The sequence below is a fragment of the Sciurus vulgaris genome (genome assembly GCF_902686455.1).
Source record: "Sciurus vulgaris genome assembly, chromosome: 12".
Classification (NCBI taxonomy): domain Eukaryota; kingdom Metazoa; phylum Chordata; class Mammalia; order Rodentia; family Sciuridae; genus Sciurus; species Sciurus vulgaris.
Window position 1 is genome coordinate 45470798 of NC_136473.1, and position 24909 is coordinate 45495706.

Genomic DNA, 24909 nt, shown 5'->3' on the forward strand with positions numbered 1-24909 from the left:
GCAAGCAGCATATCATAGCAGAAAGGCATGCAGAGGAAAGCTGTTAGCTTATGGCAGCCAGGAAGCAGAGCGAAGAGAGGACGTAAGCACAGGACAGAACCCCCAAGGGCAAGTCCCCAGTGACCTGCTTCCTCCAGTCATGCACCACCTGCCTAAAGTTATCCACTAATCCATTCATATTATTAATCTACCCAATGGATCAGTCCACTGATGTGGTTGCAGCTCTCACCATTGCCTCAGAGCCCCACCTTTGCTCCTTGCTGTATTAGGGACCATGCTTCCAAAGCATGAGCTAATGGGGGAACACTTCACATTCATACCAAAACACCATCATTGTCTGACTTTAAACAGTGTTCTTTTCAAAGAACTCCCTGACCCACCCATGTTGGAAGAAGGGGTGGGAAGTAGAATGAACCTCAAGTACCTGGGCTCTGTGCTAGGCACTGTGCATAGATCTCATTCATTCCTCCTAAGAAAGGGAATATTACCACTCAGAGTAACATCTACTCAGGTTCAGTGTCTTCACTTCCCAAAAGCACAGGAGAGGGAATAGTGGGTGGAACAGATGGGAAACCCAGCTCAGGGCAGGAGGGGTCCTGTATCCTACATTCTGTCTGCTGTACTACACAGTCCTTAAATGGACCCTAATGGCAGTGCTGTGAAAAGCATTTCAATAGAAAAGGAATGTTTGGACTTGTGCCCTTCTAACATTTGATTTCAGACTTCTGTTTGAAACTACTCTTTGATTTTTTTTTTTTTTTTTTTTGCCTTAGTATCTTAATCAACTGGTTACGTTCCTTGAAAGTAGAATTTGTTTAGTATCTGTTATTATCACATTTACCATATGCCATTTGCTTGTTGTTGATGTTCAGTATGTACCGGTTACTTGATTTAAATGTGTAAGATCTTTGCAAGTTTTCAAATGCTTAAGGATTAACCGAAGATATATAGTATAGGAGAAAGTCTTGACAAAAGTAAATGTGGCTATGGTTTTGCAAATTTAAAATGCATAATGGAATTTACATCCCTAATGAAGTCAATGTCAAAAGTTGTCTTTTGTTCAAATCTAAAAATACTTAGAATTGAAATTATCACTGCGGGGACTATTGACAATTTTTTTAAGCACGCCTATTGTTTTAGGATCTTATGTATACCATTAGTTGTTAATATATTTCATGTAAGGCATTTTTAACCTTATTGAAGGAAATGTCAGGTTTTAGATTTTAAAGGTAAAAAAGCAACAGAAGAAATCCTAACTTTTTCTTATGTACAGCTTAACGAGAAATACCTTTTTACTTGAAGTGCAAGATTGGATTCATATTCTCAGTGTAGCTTACAGATTCAGATCAGTTACAGAAATGTTTAGATAATGTTTTGTTTGCTAATGAATTTCTGTTGTCCTGTTCTTCAGGTCCTGTAGGAGTGGGGCTGAATGAACTGAAGCGGAAGCTGCTGATCAGTGATACACAGCACTACGGTGTAACAGTGCCCCGTGAGTTTTGTTCTTTTCAGTTTTAGTGTGACTGTACTAGTAAGGATTGCTGAACACTTAGAGAGCATGCACCCTGTGGACCTCCCATCGGCCCCCTGATGTGTGCAGTGACATTATCTACTTTGTACAGAGGATGTACAGAGGCAGCAGGGGTTAAGGAATTGTCCCTAGATGACACACATAATTGGTGGGATATTTGTTAATTGCAGCTTCCCTTCTTTTCGAATTTTATGAGGAATTTTAATTCACAGATAACATCAACTTATTATTTACAAATTTTCTTCTAAGTAAAAGACTCACTTTTCTATTTCCTAAAATAAGTGCTAATGTTTTCCAGAGTTTTCCTCCAGTTTTACAATTAGAAGGACCAAACCACAGAACTGAAGGAGACTTCTCATAATATGAACCTTTCTTAATTACCTTTTATATGTAGTAATTGGCAGATAGTGTTAAATGGGCTTTTCATGGCCATATAGACCAAATATGGAGGCTTCTTTTCAGTACACAGAATTAGATCTATTTTTATAAAAGTGGTTTTCATAGGCATTCTTACAAATGAAATATGATGCTTGAAACATTTTGATCTCCAGAATAAATGCCATTTGACTACTTAATATGTTGATGTTACAAAGCTGTCTAAAAGGCTAAATTGAAATGTTGGCTTTTTCAAGTGGTTTTAGTAATGTCAGAAAAAATCGTTTGTCTATTGCCTTTAGCAATGTTCTCTAGTTTTGGAAGAGTTCAACTTTATTTTAAAATTACAGTTTTCTATTACTTCAAGTTACATCTTGTTACTACATTTTTCCAAATTTTTGTTTGTAATTATTTTCAGCCATAAGTTATAGGACTGCTGGTTTCTACCAAAGGAGATGAAAGTAAAGGAAAATGTGGAATTAGACAGTTTTTTTTTAATTTTTTCCTTTAATTCACTTCTCTTACCGAAGTTGAATTGCAATTTACAGGTAACTAGAAAAGTATACACACAGTTGTTAAGCTCACAGGTGAGCAACTCTAGAAGAAACCTGAGACGCAAAAACAGATTACAATGGAAAAAACACATTTCAGTTTCCTACTGTAGATTCATCTCCATTGTTCATCCTAATTTAAGTAGCCCTCCCAACAGATGTAAGATGAGTGATATTTTCTTTATTTCTCAGAGAAGGAAAGAGTGCAAAGAGTACCTTGACTTTTTCAGAGTTCAATAGATGGTAGTTGCACTTAGATTTGAAATCAGGTGTTTTGACAGCACTGCTCATGTTCTGCCTCCTGTGTTTCTCTAGCCATGCTTTCCAAATTATTTACTGAAAGCCTGGTGAGCAGTAAAAACTCTTGTGAAAATAATATCAATAAGGCCATCTATCAAATGTAACCTGTGCTGGTTTTGGTGTTACCAAAGGGCCTAGAACAAGGCACTTGGGCTTCAGTTTATCCAATCGCTAAGATAACATATGTCTGAAGTTATTATAGAACTTGAAAATATCCAGAAAGATCCTGGGGCTCAGACTCTGAAGAAATCCTCAGAGTATTTATTTTCTACTCTGATTCACTTTAAACAAGTGTTAATGTCACAAGGTCCCCAGGTAGCAATGTTTTCCAGACATGCCTGATGATAAGAATCGCCTTGGGGTTGTGAGAAAAAATATGCCTGAGACTGTGTTTATAGCAAGCATCCCTGGTCATTCATAAGTTCAGACATGTTTGGAAAATATAGCTATAGAATCAATTAAAGGTGAATTAACTTAAGAAAAATATATTTTAAGAGTAGTTTTGAAATTTTATTGTTTAGCTTTATAAAACAGTTTGGTCAGACTTTAGAATAACAGAAAAAAATACTGAATATTAGAGAAATTTATTGCTTTGATTTTATTAGTATTGTTTGATGTTTAATGCTGTAATTCTTTCTGAAACATATAACATCTACCAGAATAGGTAGAATGATAGAGATGGAACTCTTGCACATGACGGAGCAGAGTATAAATTTAACATTTTAGCAAACTAAGCGACCATATCTACTTAAACTTCTCTAATACATCATATGACCCAGCTATTCCATTCGCAGTTACACGGCCAACAGAAATACACACATACATTCAGCAAAAGACATGTATTTAGATATTCTTAGAAACATATTTTATCAGTGTTCAAAATTGGAAATTACCCAAACACCCATCAGAAGTAGAATGGAAGCCAGGCAAGGTGGCACACTCCTGTAATCCCAGCAGCTCAGGAGGCTGAGGCAGGAGGATTGCAAGTTCAAAGCCAGTCGTAGCAACTTGATAAGGCCCTGAACGACTGAGGAAAACTCTTCTCAAAATAAAATATAAAAAAGGACTAGGAGTGTGGCTCAGTTAAGAGCCCCTGTGTTCAATCCCTGGTACCAAAAAAAAAAAAAAAAAAGAAGAAGAAGAAGAAGAAGAAGTAGTAGTAGTAGAAGAATGGATAAGTAGATTAAGGTATATTTACACAATGAAATACTAGAACACATGGAGAAAAAACAGTCCACAAGTGCACACACCCATACGAATGAATCCCACAGACATCATGTGAGCAAAAAGAGGCAAGCCCAGAAGAGGATCTGCATTATTTTTCCATGCTTATAAATACAACAAAAGCAACAGCAATATGTGCTGTTAGAAATTTTGAGGAGGGAAAAACTGACCCTTAATTCATGAACACTGGCAATTTTCTGCTTCTTATTAGAGTGCTGATTACACAGGCATGTTTGATGTGTGAAAATTCATCAAGCTGTACATCTTTAAGTGTATGTGTAACTTTATGTGAACTTTTCTTTATCTTGTACTTAAGTTTTTAAACGTTCAAGAGAAATACCTAGTTGCTTGGTTGGCTTGCTGATGTTGATTTCCTGGTTTTGATAATGGGCTGCAGTTTTGTAAGTCCTGCCATAGTAAGCTGAGGGATAGTTGCATGGGACACCTCCGTGTACTATTTTTATAACTACTTTTAAATCTATAATTATTTTGCTTTTTTAAAAAAGCACAGTCACAGTGTTTAACCATGAGATACCTCCTAAGAAATGCAATGTTAGGCAGTTTCCTCATTTGAACTTTCACAAGCTAAGTTGGCTATATCAGTGGACAATATTATCATATGGGACCACTGTTGTAGGCACAGTCCATAATGCAAAATGTCCTTATGAAGCATAGGACAATATTTAAAGGAATTCTAAATCAGATGAATGCTGTTGTTCTTGGGATAAAATGGCTGACAAGTAGTTAACAAAAGGTATTTTCATAGATCCCAAATATTTAGTGGACTCCAGAATATCTATAGTCTGGGCTTTGGGTACTCTTTATCAGTCAACCCCACAAGTGAGTCACTTTCTGTGGTTTCCTGTGGAAGCAAATATCACAGATTTTGTGTTTTCATGGATTTCCAAATACCCATGTTCTAGAATACTCCTTTGTACATAGGATGCCTTTCTTAAATTTTCCAGACTATAAATATTATAAACTAGGGTACCAGTTTAAAATTTTTTTTTCTTTTTTCACCACAGTAATTATTCTGGTATTTTGTTGGGGACAAGGAGGAGAGGCTAGAGTTTGTTTCATATGCGTTTGATTTTTGTCTTAACCTATAACCCTAATGGGTACTCAGCAGTCGAGAGGTAGTAGCCTGCTTGTGGCCCTTTTTTCCCTTTGAATCCTCTTGTCCTGTGAGTTTCTAGGTCCTTCATTCAGAATCCCTCATTGTTACTGAGTTCATGAGATTCCCAGTGTTGCTCATTCTAATTAGACACTGAAATTCTTCATCAATAAAATAGCATCAGGCCAGGCTAATTCAGGTTGATTATGATACACAAACACTTTAGTTGTAGACATGTTACTTTCGAAGTGTGTTCAGCAACATAATAAATATCTTACTCAATTTACTTCTTCATGCAGTTCTAAAAATATTTTTAACCCTCTAGGGAGACTCCTATGTGTCAGGGAAGTAATGATTAACTGTTGTAGACTTTCAATTAGTATGTTTTGCCATTACAGTTGAATAAAGAAATTCTTTGCTTAGTTAATGAGAAACAAATTGATGTGTAGAAAATTCTCTTGATTTTCAGCAAGACTTTTTCTTAAGCCTACCATTTGCTAAGGGAACACTAGCAAACAGTGGTAACAAAATTGATGAAGTAATAAATGAATATAAACCTTAATTCCAAAGCATGGTATCATATGAATTTTAATCTTTCATATTGTTAGATACCTATACATCCATTCAACAGAACATTTTTCTGCTATGAAACTTATTCTTAGTTTTTATGATAGAATAAAATGTATCAGTACTTCATCCAGTTCCTGTAAAGGGTGTGACATTCCATAAAGAATAGCACTGTTTCTGGGTGCTCCACCAGTGGAAACAAGTATGAAAAACTGTTTTCAAGAAATAAGAACTTTGTAGTAAAATGTGCTTGCTAACTAAATAAAAGGGGAGTTAAATTTTGGACATAATTTAAATTAATTGAGTTTTATGAATCTATTACTGTTTGAATTAACTTACCTTTTTCCTCCACTTCCTACATTTTTCTTTTTATTAAAATTTTTATTTTTATTAAAATATAATTAACATAAACTGCACATATTTTAAATATGATATGATCAATCTTAAATACCTATGAACATGTAAAACCATCACCACAGTGGATGTAACAAACATTTTCATCTCCTCAAAGATGTCCGTGTGCTCTTTGCAGTCCATCCCTCTACTGCTAGCCCCAGAAACCTGATGATCTGTAGTCTTCCTTTGGGGTTAGTTGGAATCCTCAGTTGTGGGGGTCCTCTCTGCCACATCCCATGTGGATGAGAAAAGGGTTAACTGCCAGAGGATGATGTTGGTGGTTTTTCTATTACCCAAAAAACTTATCAACTCAATAAACATACAAGAACCAATACTCTTTTTAAATGAGAGGGAGCATGATGGGTCTGGCCATACCAGCTCTGGCCTCTTACAACAACTTGGAGTCAGCCAACTCTCCTTTATTTATAACATATAGGTAAAGGGGGCCAAGACCGGGAGGAGCTGCTTCTGTGATGGACAGGATAGGGTGGAGTTAGGGGAGCCATTCTCTCAGGAATATTCCAGAAGGAGACAGGGAACCACTCCCATGCAGTGCCACATGCTTCCCGGCAGTTCCTTGAAGCCAGGCAGGCATCTGCGTCCCATGGCCCATCCTAATCTGATTCTGCTAAATAAGGATGGCTTCCCATTGTCAGCACTTTATATTGAATTATACAGTATATAGCCATTTTTTTCTTTGCCCAGTATTTCTATTCAGCATGAGCTTGGGATTCATTCATGTTATTTCATAATTCAATAATTGATCAATTTTCACTGCTGAATACCACTCTTGATATGGAAATACCAATATTTTTCTATCTGTCTATTCACTTATTGATAGATATTTAGAAGTTTCTTTCTCCACCCCATTTTTGGTCACTGCAAATTATTATGAGGTTTGTATACAAGATTTTTTTTTTTTTTTTTTTTTTTTTTTTTTTTTTTTTTTTTGCGATGCTGGGAATTGAACCCAGGGACTTGTGCTTACAAGGCAAGCACTCTACCAACTGAGCTATATCCCCAGCCCTGTATACAAGATTTTTGATGGACATGTTTTTGTTTCTCTTGGGCAAGAAAGAAGAATGACCGTGTTTCTGTGTCTTTATATGTAATATGTTTTTCTTATAGACTTATCAGCAGAAATGTACTAGGGTATTGATCATTTACCCATTGTGTAAATCTTTGCCTTTTAGTGGGGGTACAAAGCCCGTAATCGAACTATGAAAATGATTGAATTTAAGCAACTCATTATATTCTGTTTGTGTCTTCTGTATTTCATTTTCTTTTTCTTCCTTTTGATTATCTCTGTGTGTTTTAGTATTCCATTTTAATCTATCTATTGGTACTCTGATTTTATCTCTTTGTGATAGTTTTTTACTGGTTGCTTTAGGGATAACAATATGCATATCTAATCATTCACAATCTGTGGAGTTAACTTGGCATCATTTTACATAAAATATAAGAACCTTGCAACCATGGAAATTCCTTTACCCCTACTTTAATCTGTTGTAGTTATTGAATATATTAGCATATATCGAAAATTCCATCAATCAGTAGTAAAACTTTAACATTGAAACAATCATATGTATTTTAATGAACTTAAGAGGGTGAAAGTAGACTTTTATTTTTATTCAACTATTTATTCTTTCTTCATTCTTAAAGATCCAAGTTTTTTTCTTACCATTTTACTTCAGCCTCTAAAAATTCCATTTTTTCTTTTAGAACAAGGGGCTGGTGAATTCTGTGTTTCTCCTCATCTTCAAAAGTCTTTATTTTGCCTTTATTCCTGAAAGATATTTTGGTTGATAGATCCGTTCTCTCAGTACTTTAAAATCATTATTTTGTTTATTTCTTATTTTTTAAATTTATGAAAAGAAATCTGTGATGATTTAAATAATTCTTCCCTTGTGTGTATTATGTTTTCCAACTGATTTCAAGATTTTTTTATGTATAGTTTATTTGAATTTTACTAGTTTGATTATGTGTGTAGGCATGATCTTTTTTTCTGAATTTATCGTGTTTATGATCTGCTGAGCTTCTGAATTCTTAAGTTTATGTCTTTCACCAAATTTTAGAATTGGAACCATTATTTCTTCATTTTTTTTTCTGCTCCAATATCATTTTTCTCTCCTTCTAGCACCCTAATTACACATACAGTAAACATTTCAATATTTTTTGTACAAATCCCTGGAGTTCCATTTATATTTTTTTCAGTCCCTTTGTTGTTGTCAGATTATACAATTTTTATTGATCCATCTTCAGGTTCACTGGCTCTTTTATCTGTTATCTTCATCCTGTTACTGAAACCATCTTGTGATTTGTTTCTGTCATATATTGTATCTTTTCAGTTCTAAAATTCCCACTTGGTTCTTCTTTTATAATTTCTGTTTCTATGCTAAGATTTGCATTTTCATTCAATTCAGGTGTTTCCTTTTACTTTATGAAGCATAATTATGATAGTTACATTAGAGTCTGTTCAGTCTAACTTCTGAGTCTTTCAGTTTCCATCTGTTATCTTTGCTCTTGAGAATGGTCATTTTTCCTTGGTTATTTATGTTGAACAACTTTGGATTGCATTCTAGGTATTGTGAGTGTTATGTTGTATGAACACTAGGTCCTGATCTAAAATTCTGGAGAATGTTGATGTATTTATCTTAGCAGGTAAATAACTCCCTGACACTAAGTTCTATCTCATTTACCTTTGCTCTGTTGATTTGGATCTTTCCTGGTTCAAAGACTAGTCTGAGATTGTGTGCATGATTCAAATCCCAGCTCAATGCTTTAAGCCTCTCCTACATTGCTAAGGGTGTGTTCAGTACACAACATGCAGGGCTTAGACTGAGACTTGTGTATTCTAATCTAGGTTCACTTCTTAAAAACTTTACTATGCTGATTTGAATCTGAACTGCATGTATAAGGGCAGGAGTTATTCTTAGATTAATGTTTCTTCATAAATAAAATTAAAGTGTTTCCTTCTCTACATCTCTCCTCCTGGATTCTCTCCACATTCTTAACCGAAAATGCCTTTTTTTTTTTTCTTTTTTGGTGTTTTCACTGAATTGGCAGGACATCTATTGGAGTTTAGGCACACATTCCACTGTGAGTCCCTTGGAGTGATTCCTACCCTTGGGGCAAAGCTAAGAAAAAAATAAAGCTAAACTTTTCCCCATGCAGGTTGACCCCCTTCCACAGTATTACTTGTTTTATTTATTTGTCAGCATACTCACAATTGTTTTGGTTTCAGAGTTTTCATTATATCAGTAGAAAGACTGGACTGTGGTTCATTTGTACCTGCCATATCAACAATGGAAAATCTTGGGTTTGGTTTGTAATTAATCCTGCATTTTCTGCTCCATTACAGTTCACTAAAAAATAGACAGAACTACTGAAATATTGAAAGTTCAGTAATATTCTAAGAGAGTGCCGCTTATAACTTTGCAAAGGGATAATGAATAGTGCATAGAAGTATTTGACTTAATCCAGTGTAAAACAAAGCATTGATGGCATAGTGCTATGTTAGGAAGCTAATAAAATAGTTTCATAATTTATAACCTAGGGGGCAGCAGATTTTCTTCAGTGAATGTGGATCAATAAAGATATGATAAGCAATATTTGCAAAACCAGTTTTTCCTCAAGTATTTAGGATACCATTTTTACTTAATTATACTAAAGCACCTTCAAAATAATGAGTAGTATCAGTAGAAAAATCTGAATTTATGACACTATACTATATTTTATTAGCTAATGTGTTTATAAGTTTTTAAATTCTGTGTAGGAAAACTAGAGTATACTTGATCATTTCTTTAATATTTTCTGTGCTCTTTTTTTAATCAAGTATGAGCTTTTCTAAACTATTTTTTAATCAAATCACAGATACCACCAGAGCGAGAAGAAGCCAGGAGAGCGATGGTGTTGAATATATTTTCATTTCCAAACATTTGTTTGAGACAGATGTACAAAATAACAAGTATGTGGAAATTCTGTGCAAGTTTTTTATGTGACTATTGTTTTTAAGCACATGCCTATCTACCCAGCCTGTAAATCCACTTAGGGTTTCCCTCCATTTGAAATGTATTTAACTTACCACAGTAATATTTGAAACCCTTATAAAGTGACAATTCAGTTATTAATTTTACCAATATTTCCCCTTTTTTAAATAACTAGAGCTGTTACATTTCTGTTAAGTTTAAACACATAGGGATTATTTCACAGTATGAGGGAAGGTTGCTGGTCTTATTGTAACTTCTTTCCAGCCCACTGATTTAATCCTAACATGTAATTTGGATGAAATTTTATTTTTAAAATTGATGGACAGCTATTCTCTATATCCCTAGTCCTACAATCTCTTCCGTACACACACATTTCATTCTTCCATTGACACTTTAAGAAACTGAAATAAGGGTAACATCATGCATGTCCCATCTCCTCTAATGAGCTCTAAGATCCCCTCCAACCCTGCACGGGTTTTCCATTTGCTTAAGCATGACTATTTTAGGATATCAAAAGCAATGTGTGTTTTAATGCAGAATTGTGGGATTTTATTGAAACATCGAAATGCTTTCTTCGAGTTTGGCGCAATGATTGTGTTTTTATAGCACATAATCGGCTGCCCTGGTTCCATTAGCCACCACCCAGCTCCTGTAGTTCTGAAGCTAAGCTTGGTTACTCTGTAGTATGCAATGAAATTTCAGTAGTTTCTATTGTTTGGCTTATTCATGGTTTTATTGCATCGCATTAGTTCTGAGAAAGGGGTGATGGAAAACATTAGAGCTCTACTGGACTGAAGTACTTTTTTTCTGCTTAAGTGTAATACAAGCAAGTGTTACTGATTTGAAAATGTAGAATAGATTTTTTAAAATTGACATTCTGAAGTAGTTGGTCTTATTTATTCTATTAAACATGGTAAAAAATTAAATGTTCAACAAAAATGTCTTTTACCTATGAATTATATCTTGCCATCTATAATTTTAATTCACAGATGATTCTGATGAGCCTTTAATTTTCCACAGGTTCATTGAATATGGTGAATATAAGAACAACTACTATGGCACAAGTATAGACTCAGTTCGGTCTGTCCTAGCTAAAAACAAAGTTTGTTTGTTGGATGTTCAGCCTCATGTAAGTAAACACTGAATATCTATAATATTGATTATTACTTCAGGCTATAAAGAAACTGATTAGAATACCATGTATTTAAACCTTGTTTAAATACGTATTCGTTATAATTGTATCTTTGATGTTGACATTAATCTTAAAGAAGAGTAGCAATTAAAAAAAGAGAAATATTCAGAATGCTTGCAGTCCATGTAATCTACTACACTTCATGTGAGCATTTCAGTGTAAGGTAAATACATATAAAGTCTACTCCTTTAAATGTAACTTGATTTATTTTTGGTTGAGGAGGGAAAGAAGTCCTTAATTATGAAAGAGGAGTGGAGGGAGCTCAAAAATGTTTCTTTGTGACTCTCATTTCTATCCAGTCAGGTTCAATGACTTTTAAATATTTCTGTGTATGTCATAGTTTTTAAAAATGCATTGTCACATGTATGATGTATTTTTATGTTATGTATTATTCTAAGTGTTTATTATTTTTAACAGTGGATATTTGGTTCTCAGTCCTCTCTCTTTGATTTGGGTCTTGTATATGTCCTAGAAACCTAAAACCTCTACTAGAGCTGAGGCATTTCCCAGGAATTGTGCTAGGCAAGATCCCTTTAATAGCTCTCAGGTAGATATTTGTCCATGACCATGGTTATTTTTTTTTGTTGTTGTTTTGTTTTTGTTTTTGTTGTTGTTGTTTTTTCTGGTACCAGGGATTGAACCCAGGGGCACTGAGCCATGTCCCCAGCCCTTTTTTTGTATTTTATTTAGAGACAAGGTCTTGATGAGTTGCTTAGGGCCTCCCTAAGTTGCTGAGGCTATCTTTGAATTTATGATCCTCCTATCTCAGCCTCCCAAGCCACTGGGATTATAGGCATGCACTACTTCACCCAGCACCCTAGGAACTCTTAAGAACATTCCAGACTACAGAAGCCATTCACTTCCTTTTCAAATCCTGTATCTTCCCATTGCCCACAGCATTTTCCTAGTCCCACAGGGGCCCAGGTTCTCCTTCCTCAGTGGTGGCACCCTCAGGCAAACAACCTCCTCTGGGTCTGTTCACGCCTAGACCCTTGCAGTGTAGTTTCTGCCTCTACTCCCAGTGCCTGCAGCACCCTTCTGTCCCCATTCCCCACACCCCCTCTGCTGCGCGCACGCAGCTCATCTGCCTAACCTTTTGGTGATACCGATCATTTATGGTCATATTCTGGAGAGGTCCTGACACAGGTCAAGAACATCCCTCAGCCCTCACCCTTCTGTCGGTTACCCTTGGTGATAGGTGAGTCCCCAGAAGCAGAGTGTAAATAACATAAGGCCCTTGATGAGGGAATGCTGGGGGCATCACAGAGAGCAGGGGCCACCCTTGTCACCCTCTCTGAGGGGGCCGGTGGGGGCGAAGGATTCCTGCTTGAGATCGGGAAAGGCAATAGAGATGGTCAGGAAATTATGATATTATTAGTACTATTATCCTTTACCCCATCACATTTTTTCAGTATTTGCTCTAAAAGCCAGTTTCATGGTATTTTTAGCTATTTGTGTCCTCCATTTATGATGCTGTATTTCAGACATTTTTAAATGCAAGTTACGTTTTCCAGCTTCTTTATGGGGGCATTTGTCACCTTTAATTGTCAACAACTGATTGAATAATAATAAATAATAATATATCAAAAAACCTACTGATCTTAGAGAATGTTTAGAAAAAGTTAAGGAAATTAAATAATTCATAAGGTTATGAAGAAATATGAGAAAAAATTCTTCTCTTCCTTGCAGACAGTGAAGCATTTAAGGACACTAGAATTTAAGCCCTATGTGATATTTATAAAACCGCCATCCATAGAGCGTCTGAGAGAGACGAGAAAAAACGCAAAGATTATTTCAAGTAGAGATGACCAAGGCACTGCAAAGCCCTTTACGGTGAGTACACAGATGCTTAGGGATGGTACATGAGCAGTGCATAAAAGCATACATGCATCTGTGGCTACTCAGGAAGGCTAGGAAAGGTGAAGTCATGAACCAAGAATCTGTGAAAGTTGGAATTGTATTTAGGCACATATTTTGAACTATCGCACTATAATTTCTTTTTGTACTTCTGTGGATGGATCTTCATGTTAAATTAACTCAAAACTATTTTTGCATGTTATTATGTGTATATATTAGAATTTTTCTGGGCCAAGCATTTATGTTAAAATTAGGCTATTTTTCTAATTAGCTTTATATTTAAAGGTAAAAGTACCAAAATCAGTTACTGCTAATCCTTAATAGTCTAAATGAAAAATGTAATAACTTGCTTTGTCTCTTGGTATCATATTTAGCACAGTAAAAAGAAAAAGCACCATTTGAGGAGAAGACTAGTGGACTGTGTTATTATTTAACAGTGATATTTGCATTTCCTAGGAGTATTACTGGAAATGGTGACTCTGGTATGTCAGTGGTTATAATGACTTCTGGCAAGGCTTTTTATTGTTTTTGTTTTCAGTCTTCTCAAGATAATGTATTCTATGTTTGGATGAAAATAAGCAAAGAAGTTAAATGTTATGAACTCCTCCCCCTTCTATTTAACCTTAGTCTATATTAATCTGTAAACTGTTAATTATGATTACAAAATACAGATTGTTTCTGATTCCCAATATTTGATCTTTTTTCATAATGATAAACAGTATCTATTTATGTTGAATAGATGTTAATATATGATGTTACTCAAGGTTCTTGATTAACACTAATGTTAAATTTTCTATTGTGAACTAAGGTGACATTGCAGTGTGAATTCTAAAATTATTTCAATATGCTGCAATGTGAAGAGTTATTTTCTTGTTATAAATTTAAAGGTTTCTTGATGAAGATAAATGATAATATATTCTTGGGATTTGTCTTACTAACCTTTATGAGTATACTTATATGGTCTAAAGTTTTATAGCCAGCTCAAATACTTTCTGGTGTCAAAAAATGTGACCACGTAGGACTCTTGAAGCACTTCTAATGAGCCAAAAGAGGACGATAGTAACTATTCTTTTATAATGTATTCAACCATGAAAATGTTTGTGATATAAATTCTTTCCTATGCATAAACATAAATAATACCACAAACAAATGCATAAGAGTAAGCAAATCTTTATCCCCAAATAGCTATTTTAATAACTACATAACCATGTAATTATGAGTTAGTGACTATTTATCCTGAAATTTAGTTAAGGTGGAAGTTTTGAATCAGAGACATTTAGTTATAAGCAGGTCAGAGGAAAGAGTATTAGAAGTTATGACTTCTGAAGAACTAGTGGTTAAAGAAGGTAATTTTGATTTCTGGATGAAGTGAAAGGCTAAACCCAGAATAGTATTAGGTAAGAATACTAAAGCTAATAACAGTATTAGGTAAGAACTATAGAATGTTTACATTGATGTGAGATGATGTAATTGCCTGGTTAACCAATTTTTTAAAAAAATACTTCTTTTTGTAGGAAGAAGACTTCCAAGAAATGATTAAATCTGCACAGATAATGGAAAGTCAATATGGTCATCTTTTTGACAAAATTATAATAAATGATGATCTCACTGTGGCATTTAATGAGCTCAAAACAACTTTTGACAAATTAGAGACAGATACCCATTGGGTACCAGTGAGCTGGTTGCATTCATAATTACATGAAATTTCCACACTGTGTGTTTTTTTTTTTTTTAACATAGAATGCATGATTAAATCAGTTGCCATTTGGTGGTAGAATTTTTTAATTATATCACTATCATAGATGTATAATCTTGGTAAAAATTGGTGGTTTCATTTGTATCTTTTCACAGCTTTATTTGAAATATGTGTGATTCTAAAATCTAAAAATCAAAATTTGCTCAGTACTATATTCTGAGCAAAACTTTGGACCTTCCAGTTGTCTTTAATATATCTCTGTCTGCAATGTGAGGTTAAATTTTTTAGAGACATAGCTAGAGACAATATAGATAGACGTTTTGTACTCTAGCTGGTCTCATCTGTGGCCTCTGCCATTCAATTTGTATGTTAGTAGTTGCAGGTATTAACTGAATAGTCTCAAGCAGCTCTACAAACAGGTCAGCTTTGTATTTCCAGGTAGATCACCATGGATTTAACTGGGCTGGCAGTAAGACATAGTCTTCTTACTACTTTAAAAATGCAAACTTTTTCTTATGTCTACAAAATATGTTCACAGTGTGTACATTTTAAAATCTTAAAGGAGTAACTGAATATTTACCTCGAGTGAGTGACCTCATATTATAGTTTAAGAGTAGGTCCTAGGAGTATATATCAGTGACATAACATGTAAGAAGGGAAAACAGACCTTTTTTTTTTTTTGATACAGAGGTCTCTCTGTGTTGCTCAGGCTGGCCTAGAATTTATCATCCTCCTGCCTCACACTCCCAAGTAGCTGGAATTACAGGTGTGTGCCACTACACCTGGCACAACTGACTTTTAAAAATTATTATAAAAATAACCAATAGCCTTTCCATATGGTATTAGTAATAGTGAGCAAGAAATAACTACAAAGGATATTTTTATTTGTAAATCTTCAGAAGACATTGTTGGAGTCACCAAAATGGTATTTTGAGCAGGCTTTGGATTTCCCTAATAAATTATGTTATTTCTGCTCTAAACCATGTAAAACATGTTTTATATGTTAGTGATACAGTTAAAAAATGATCACTTTTCTCATTTGTGCAGTTGATCACCATATATGTAAATTGTGCTCTGTTTTAGAAAACTTTTTTATGTAATGTAACTTCTGTCACCAAAATGATTCTTACCACTGACCATATACCATCTTAACCTAAAGAAGTATAAGAAGGGCTGGGGATGTGACTCAGTGGTAGAGCACCTGGCTAGTGTGCATAAGGCCCTGGGTTTGATTTCCAGCACCACAAAAAAAATAAATAAATAAATAAAAATAATAACAATAATAAAAGAAGAAGAAGAAATAAAAAGAAGACCCTTATATTATAAAATGTTTAGATGGTATATCTCATCTTTCTTTGGTACTATTGATCTTCATAAAGTGAATTATATGGTTCAAAATACTACAAATGTCTGTAAGTTCTATAAGAGAACATGTCCTGCTATTCTTGCATGCAGTAAGATCTTGCCAATCAAAAATCATTGCATCTGCAACTTTCATTAAAAAAATTATTTTTGTTGCTTTGTAAAGAGTTTAGATGTCACATTTAAAGAAAAATAGAATGTAGTAAAATTTTATATATTTATGAAATATTTGAAAGGCATATTTTTTTAATTATCAAATGGGGCTATTCATAAAATAAATTGATTATATGTAAAGATGTCATAATTTAAAATAGTAGTTTTATAGATCAAGGTCAACATTCCATGTAAATATCTGACCTTTACACAGGTAGATTGATAAGTACATTATATGTACACTGCACATTTGATAGCATTCATCACTGGATTTGTTTCAGACATGTCTAATTACATACTAGAAACAGGAACAAAAACTACTTCAATGGCCTTGATACATATTTACACCCAAAATAGTCATATATTCAGATTAAATGCTATTTAACAACATAAAACAAGTGAGTTCTAAATTTATTAAATAGCAAGCCATTTCATTTTTAAAAAGTGAGGGACAGTTAACAGATCTTGCACTGAATCCATTCTTAAAGTTATATGACTGCTCTAAGAGAAGTGCAGATCTTAAGTAGTTGGTTTGAGTAGAATATTCCAGGCTTTGAACACTGACTAAAATTTCCAGTGAAACAAGACTTCCTATACAAAGAATGGTGGGAAATGTATAACAGTATAGGCAATCTTCTGAATAGTTTAGTCAGCCCAATTTCTTTACTCTGAAATATCTACATTTTTTTTCTCCATTTTCAGATAAATGCCTCAATTTATTACTTTAGGGATAGAGATAGTGGAGGGTAGTGGAAACAGTCCTTTCAGGGGATGGTGGTGGTGGCTACATTATGAAACTACAACTCTACAGACCTTTCTCCCTTTTTAGACCAGACCTGAAAAAAATGTTTTTAAAATAATGAAAAGGGCAATTTGAAAAATCAGTAGTATACATAGCTTACAAGCAGTGTTTCTGGGTGCTTAGAAAGAGATTGGGTCAAAGTTTAATAAGGTAGGCCAGCTCCAAGGATTTGCCGATAACTATAGCAAAAGGTCCTGGATTCTGTCCTTCACCCTCAACCACCATTGCTTCAGAGGAGAACAACACCGGGCTCCCAACAGGGAATGTCGGCCATGTTTGAGAGAAGAGGAATGATTAATTTTCAATTGTGTATATTTAAAATTCAGACCAAGAAGGAAATTCTCTCCTCTCATGATTGACTAGTTAAAAATAAAAAAGGTACAATTGAAGTAGAAGGTTTTAAAAACTATGGTTTTACTGGTCAATGTGGAAATTTTTAGTATCTTTAAGGCTGACATTTCATGTATTGATTAATGATTGAATGTATCTAAATCTGACAAATTGTAAACTCAGGTTTATGAAACTGTGTTGTTAAAATATTCCTGAAGATACAGATTTTTATTATTTATATTCTTTTGGATATGGAAGGACAATGGAAAGCCCTTGGTCTTAATAAAGTATCTATAAACAGTATGTATACTTGAAAATTCTTTTTGCACTTGAATATTGTATTTATACTGTTTTCCATGGTAGGACACATTCTTTGCTGCTGTGATAGGAAGTGATTTATTTCATCTCACCATGTCTGAAATTAAGTTATCTATTTTTTGCAAACAATGCTTTTCTCAAAGTTGTTGGAGACAAAGAATGTACTAGTATTGCTCTTACCCATAAGTAGCACACCATAAAGATGTGGAAGAATACAGTGGGTTGGATCATCCAGGACCATCCATGATGGGACCACTCCTCCCCTTCCCCACTTCCTTTTTCCCCACCCTATCAGGATTGTTAAATCTTCCTGACCCAGTTATGCAAAACTAAACTCGTTCAGCTATACCTGGGGGACACTATCTTCTGCTTATACAGACAAGTATTTTCTTGCTGCAGTAGTTCAAACCCTGCTTCCACAGAAGGATTTTATAATGTACCAAGTGAGAGTTTGGGATTTGCCAGGCACTGAAGCACACACCTGCAATCTCAACTACTGAGGAGGTTGAGGCAGGAGCATTGCAACTTGGGGCCCAACCTGGACAATTTTGCAAGACCCTGTCTCTAAATAAATTTTTTAAAGAGTTAAGAATGAAATTTGGTGGTAGAGCCCTTGCCTAGCATGCATGAGACCCTGGGTTCAGTCCCCAGTTTTATTGAGAGGCAAGGATATATATATTTTTTTTTTCATGTATAATTCATATATAAACTTGTGTTCATAGTCATACGAATGAACTAGGGATATGAAGCCAGAATTCTTGAGTTGAAATTCTGGTTTTTGCCTGTTACCAGTGTTGCAACCTTGGGCAACACTGAATATTGTTGAGAATGGTCAAGATTTATAAGTCAATCATGACAATCTCCTAGGGTGATTGATCTGAGCTGGTCATGCTACCAACTCCAGATAATGCCCCATCTGTTGGAGGAGCTGTGGTAAGAAAGACACATTATTCTGATCTAAACAACTGCATGAAGTGAAAGTCCTATATGTTCCTGCCCCAATTCTTCCTGCTTGAGATGCCTTGGTTATGTTGTGATGCTTGTTAATAGGACAGCCATAATTCTAATCCTACACTAGAGGATGGTAAGGTCCATCTTCTGAGGATGACTACATAGAAAAAAGCCCCAAATCCATAAAACCACTGAGCTGCTGAACTAATCCCAAGAATTCTTTACTGCAATTGTTGAAGACAATATTTGTGTTATGATGGTTTAGATCATTGTTGATTTTTTTTTTATTGCTGCTAAAAGCACTCAAAAGCAGTATCCATGACCATTCTCAATAACATGAATATTCAAATAACATGGGCCATTCTCAATATCTGCTGTACCTACCAAACCTGTCACATGCCCTGCCTGGATATAACTATTGAATTTTAAAACATCCTGAAACCTGTAGGATGGACCAAAGCAAGAGACTACATTCAAAATTTCTTTTTCTTGGGTTTTACTGTAATTTCTTTAGTAAACAGTGTAAGCCATAAAAAGAAGAGCAATGAAGAAGTTAAGCAAAAACTCAAGAAACAACAAAGCCACATTATTTGGTAATCTGTTAAATGTTTCTCATAGACCTTGAAGAGAAATGGTTATAAAGGGTTTTTCTTAATTCCTCAGGTTGATCTCCTGAGTGTGGAAAGACTCTTTTGTCCTGAAAACTGTGATTACACGATATAGAGCTTCATTGAGCATTTACAAAATATAGTCCTAAAGTAGGCCTCTAGGAAAGATTCATTAATTTCCAAAATATTTACTTCAAATTACACTTTCTGACCATGGTCCAATAGAACTAGAAATGAATGAACAACCACCACAAAGACCTAGAAAGATTTTCTTTTTCAATTTTAAGATATTTTGGTTATTGAGGAAATAAAAATGAAATTGCAGATTAGAATATAATGAAACTAACAGTCTGTGGAATAGGACTAAAACTGAGCTCAGGAAAATTTGTCACTTTTAAAACTTATAAAAAATAAAAATAAACATTGGCTCAAAGAACTCGGAAAAGAATAACATGAGTAGTATTTTGGCTCCTTTATTATATACACTGAATTTTCCAGGAATGCACTACCATGTAAATCAAAGGAAGATTATGCTTCATTTTTTTTTTCAGGACTTTACCTAGAGCTTTTCACAATTTTGGAACATAATGTCACAATGACCATGCCACTGGAAGTGTTTGGGTCTTTAATAGTGCGCATCTGTACACAGATTTAACTGTGACATGCACAGTGTCCGCATGCATTTGATTACTTGCCTGCCAGGGAAGTGATGCTTGAGTATTACAAGCCAAAAGATATATTTTTTTCAATATCTGTCCTTTTTTTTCCCCCCTTCCATTGTGATAGAATTTCTTTTAATTAGAGCAATTATACTGTCTGTGGATTTCATTTCAGGATAGAAACAGGGATATTATGAAATTCTTGTTACAGGAAGAGACTACTGGGTATAAAAGGGTAGAATAGAATATCACTGCTTCAGATTCAGGGCCATTCAAGCCCCACCCCTCCTATTTCATACTGTTTAAGCTTTAAGGCTTTGCATTACTATTACAAAATGCTTAAGATAATCAATCTAAATAAGAAGGGTGTATTTTGGCTCACAATTTTGGAGGTTTTGGTTCATGGTCAATCGGCCTTGTTGCTTTTGAGCCTGTGGTGAGGCAGCACATGATGGCAGGAGCACATGGCAAAGGAAGCTGTTGAGCTCAGCACAGCCAGAAAGCAGAGAAGGATCAGGAGACCAGCATATAACAATCCCCTTCTAACGCACATCCCCAGGGAAAACCTCCCACTAGGCTCTGTCTCATAAAGGTTTCCATCACCATTCATTGGCACCAAGCTGGGGACTGAACCTTTAATGCCTCAGCCTTTGGGGGGGACATCAAGATTCAAATTATAGCAGAGCTTCACTGCCCACCCTATTTTAATGTTATATGATTAATATGTAATAGCATAAATAGTTTACTCAAATAGGACTGCTATGAATAGACTGAAAAACAAAATGCCTTTAAAACTATTTTCAAAAAAATGTCTAATAGGATTGAATAAAATAATGGACATTACTATGGACCTGAATATTTAAGGTAAAAAGATCAAGCTGACAGAGGTTCCCAAAACATAATTTAGAAAGGGTAAGGAATGAAAATTTTAAAAATGTGGAGACATGGATAACAGATCCAAGAGATTCGACTTCCACCTAGTACGATTTCCCATAAGAAAAAAGTAAGCTGAAGACATGAAATAGTAATAGAATAAATTTACCTAAATTGAAGACGTATCTTCATATTTAAATAAAATCCCCATTCAGTGGTCTACCATGATGCTATAAAAAGATCCAGATACTTCCTGAAATTTTCAAAACCTGGCAATAAAAATTTCTACAATGAGAGAGAGAATGCACTCCTCAGATAATGGCATGAAGGAAGATTTCCACTTTTTAAGGTTCCACTTCCCAATATCATTACATGAATTTAAACATGAGTTTTGGAGGAAATAAACATTCAAATTATAGCAAAAGGTATTTGGTATTATTTATATATTTTTTTTTAATTTGAGACCCTCATTTCCAATGGAATTGAATTCCTTCCCTCTTGATTAACTCTCACATGTAAACATGACCACCAGCACCTATGAGTTCTATCTCAGAAATGTCTCCTAAGGCACTGCCAGGGACCAATTCCATTTGGACCTATTCTAATATCTCTCAACTGACACCTCTTCTTCACTTACACCCTGGAGTAATTCATCCTCAATATTTCCAGCTTGCTTGATTTTCTAAAACATAGATTTGTGACACTCTCTTGCTTGGATTCCTTCAGTGTCTTAAATAATAAAACATGGGCAAGAGATTTGAACACTTTAAAAAGGAAAATAAAGGTCTCATGAGCATATAAAAAGATGTTGTACCTCATTAGTCAACAGAGAAATAGAAATGGAAACCACAATGAAATACCACTATACACCCATTAGGTTAACTAAAATTTAAAAAGACTGACCATGTCAAGTTTTGACAAGGATGTAAAACAACTGGTATTCGCTTACTTTGCCGGAGGGGAGGAAAATAGTACAGCCACTTTGGAAAACAATTTCACAGTTTCTTAAACATCCTTCTACCATGTAATGCAACCAATCCATTCCTAGATATTTACCACAAACGCATGGAAGGCTATGGTCACATAAAACTTGTACACAGTGATATTGGCATTATTTGTAATGGCTCCAAGCTGGAAGCAACCTAAATGTCTGTCAACAGGTGGAAGGAAAACAAACGAATACATCCATACAATGGACTAGAACTCCACACTAAAAAGGAATAAACTATGAAACATACAACACTACAGATGTGCCTCAAAATCATGCTGAATTCATAGAAAATTCAAAGCAATCTGTAAGGACACAGCAGATTACCAGAACATGTGGTAGGGGATAGGAAGAAACTCTGGGTAACTGGACATGTTTCTTATTTAAATTATGTTAATGACTTCTAAGATAACTTGTCAAAATGGATCAAATTATACACTAAATACTGTATTTAAATCAAAACTACCCTAAGATTTCATCTCACCTCAATCAGAATGGTGATTATCAAGAATACAAGCAACAATAGGTGTTGGCGAGGATGTGGGGAAAAAGGTACACACATACATTGCTGGTGGGGCTGCAAATTAGTGCAGCCACTCTGGAAAGCAGTGTGGAGATTCCTCAGAAAGCTTGGAATGGAACCACCATTTGACCCACCTATCTCACTCCTTGACCTATACCCAAAGGACTTAAAATCAGCATACTACAGTGATGCAGCCACATCAATGTTCATAGCTGCTCAATTCACAATAGCTAGATTGTGGAACCAACCTAGATGCCCTTCAGTTGATGAATGGATAAAGAAATAGTGGTATATATACACAATGGAATATTACTCAGCCATAAAGAAGAATGAAATTATGGCATTTGCATGCTAATGAATGAAGTTGGAGAATATCATGCTCCAATCTCAAAAAGCCAATCTCAGAAAACCAAAGGCCGAATGATCTCTCTGATAAGCGGATGATGATACATAATGGGGGGTGGGAGGGAGGCAAGAATGGAGGAAGAATAGGTTGTATAGAGGAAAAAGAGGGGTTGGAGGAGTGGGGAAAGGAAAAATAACAGAATGAGACAAACATCATTACCCTATGTACATGTATGATTATACAAATGGTGTGACTACTTCATGTACAATCAAAACAAGTTGTACCCCATTTGTTTTCAAGTAATTAAAATAAATTATTTAAAAAAATAATAAATTTTACCTCAGTAAATGTTTCTAAAATTAGATACAGGACTAGGCATGGTGGTACATGCCTGTCATCCCAGCAATTCAGGAGGCTAAGACTGGAAAATCTCAAGTTCAAGGTGAGTGAGCCTCAGCAACTTGGTAAGGCCCTAAGAAACTTAGTGAGACCCTGTCTCAAAACAAAATATGAAAAGGGCTGGGGATGTGGCTTAGTGGTCAAGGGTCCTGGGGTTCAATCCCCAGTACCCAAAAACAAACAAACAGAAAGATACAAATTCTGAAAGAAAAAAGAAAACAATGTAGAGACCTGGATCTCACAAACATCTACAGAATAAAATAAGACAATCAATTCTGTTATAAAGAATGTCTTTGTCTTGTGTGATTTATTGTCTGCCTATCTTTCAGGCTCCCCTCCATCCTTACAGCTCCCAGCATCTCATACATGTATTCATCAGCGCTGGTCAAATCCCATTGTAATTATCTGCCCTTACCCCCTGTCTCTGAAAGTTGACTGTAGAAAATGTTTAATTATATTGGTTTCCTCTCTCTTGCCTGCAATGCCTGGCATCTGAATAATTCATGGGAAGGTGGAAGGAGTCATGGAAATCTGTTTAACTACAGAAAGCAAGAACATTTGGTAGCCTATGTAGTTGATACTTTAGACTTTGAGGAAGAAGGAAAATTACCTTGTAACTTTTCACAGTGAGGTCTTCAGTTGATGGAAATATGCAAGCCCATTATCCCGCAGACTGCCATTTCCTGCCATGAGGTAGAAATACCACTGTAATGAAAATGTGGGGCCAGGTTCTCTTAAGAATTAGAGAATAAAACCCGGCCCCCAATTTTCAGGCACATTTTATAACCTATTATGTGTTTGAGGATATTCTTTAAAACTTTCAGATAGCTGAACAGAGCAAAACATTTTTATAAAGTATATTTCCTTTTACCCTATATTCCCTAAAGATCGGTTCCTTGTAGAAGCTTATTTTTTCCACCAATAATTTCATATTCCTGAAAAAAAAGTACTATTGGGGTTCAGCTCTTATGAAGTAGGCTGATAGGAAGTGTTCTTATGTACAAAAAAGAAAAAAAAGAAAGTTACTTGAGATTGTTTTTCTCTTTAGCTCAGTACCTCATGTACCTAAATATGAACTCATATTCCCACCAAAATTCTTCTGCCTTCTATATTCTCAAGCTTAGTTAATGAATGGCTCCAGTGTCCCTTCAATGTGTCCTGACTGAATGCTCAGTCTCTCCTTACTACTCCTTATCGTTCACCATCGTGGCAGAATTCCAAGATGACCTCCAGGATACCTGTTCGCTGGTGTACACACACCTTCTCCCAGTTATTCAAACAAACACTTATCTAGGTGCTACTATGAAAGGATTTTAAAGATGCAATTTAAGATTACAAATCAGTTGGCCTTAAAGAGATTAAGATGAATGATAAAGAAACCAAAGGACGAATGATCTCGCTGATAAGCAGATGATGATACATCATGGGCGGTGGGACGGAGGCGAGAATGGAGGAAGGAGGGACTATATAGAGGGAAAAGAGGGGTGGGAGGGGTGGGAGGGGTGGTGGGTAGGAAAAAAATAACAGAATGAATCAAACACCATTACCCTATGTACGTGTATGATTACACAAATGGTATGCCTCTACTTCATGAATAAACAGAGAAACAAGTTGTACCCCATTTGTTTACAATAAAAAAATCTCTTAGCTCCATCCTCCCCTCTCTACCTTCTCTTCTGCTGTCTATGTTCAAAGTTCATCATTTGTTCCTCAACTAGCACAATGACCTTGAAGGTTCCTTTAAGTATCTTCCCTTTCTGTTCAACTTTAATACTGTCACCATTGATCTCATGTCACCCCCACCT

The 24909-nt window shown here is 35.3% G+C and overlaps 1 protein-coding gene across 2 annotated transcripts in view; it reads left to right on the forward strand.

Moving 5' to 3' along the window:
- MPP7 (MAGUK p55 scaffold protein 7) overlaps positions 1 to 17742 on the forward strand; it is a 228652-nt gene extending 210910 nt beyond the window's left edge. For both annotated transcript variants that reach the window (XM_079106920.1, XM_079106921.1), the window contains 5 exons: positions 1412 to 1492; positions 9932 to 10025; positions 11068 to 11176; positions 12929 to 13072; positions 14611 to 17742. In XM_079106920.1, the coding sequence (XP_078963046.1) occupies positions 1412 to 1492; positions 9932 to 10025; positions 11068 to 11176; positions 12929 to 13072; positions 14611 to 14790 (608 nt within the window). In that variant the 3' untranslated portion in view covers positions 14791 to 17742. The remainder of the gene's footprint in view (positions 1 to 1411; positions 1493 to 9931; positions 10026 to 11067; positions 11177 to 12928; positions 13073 to 14610) is intronic.
- Positions 17743 to 24909: the final 7167 nt, after the last annotated feature.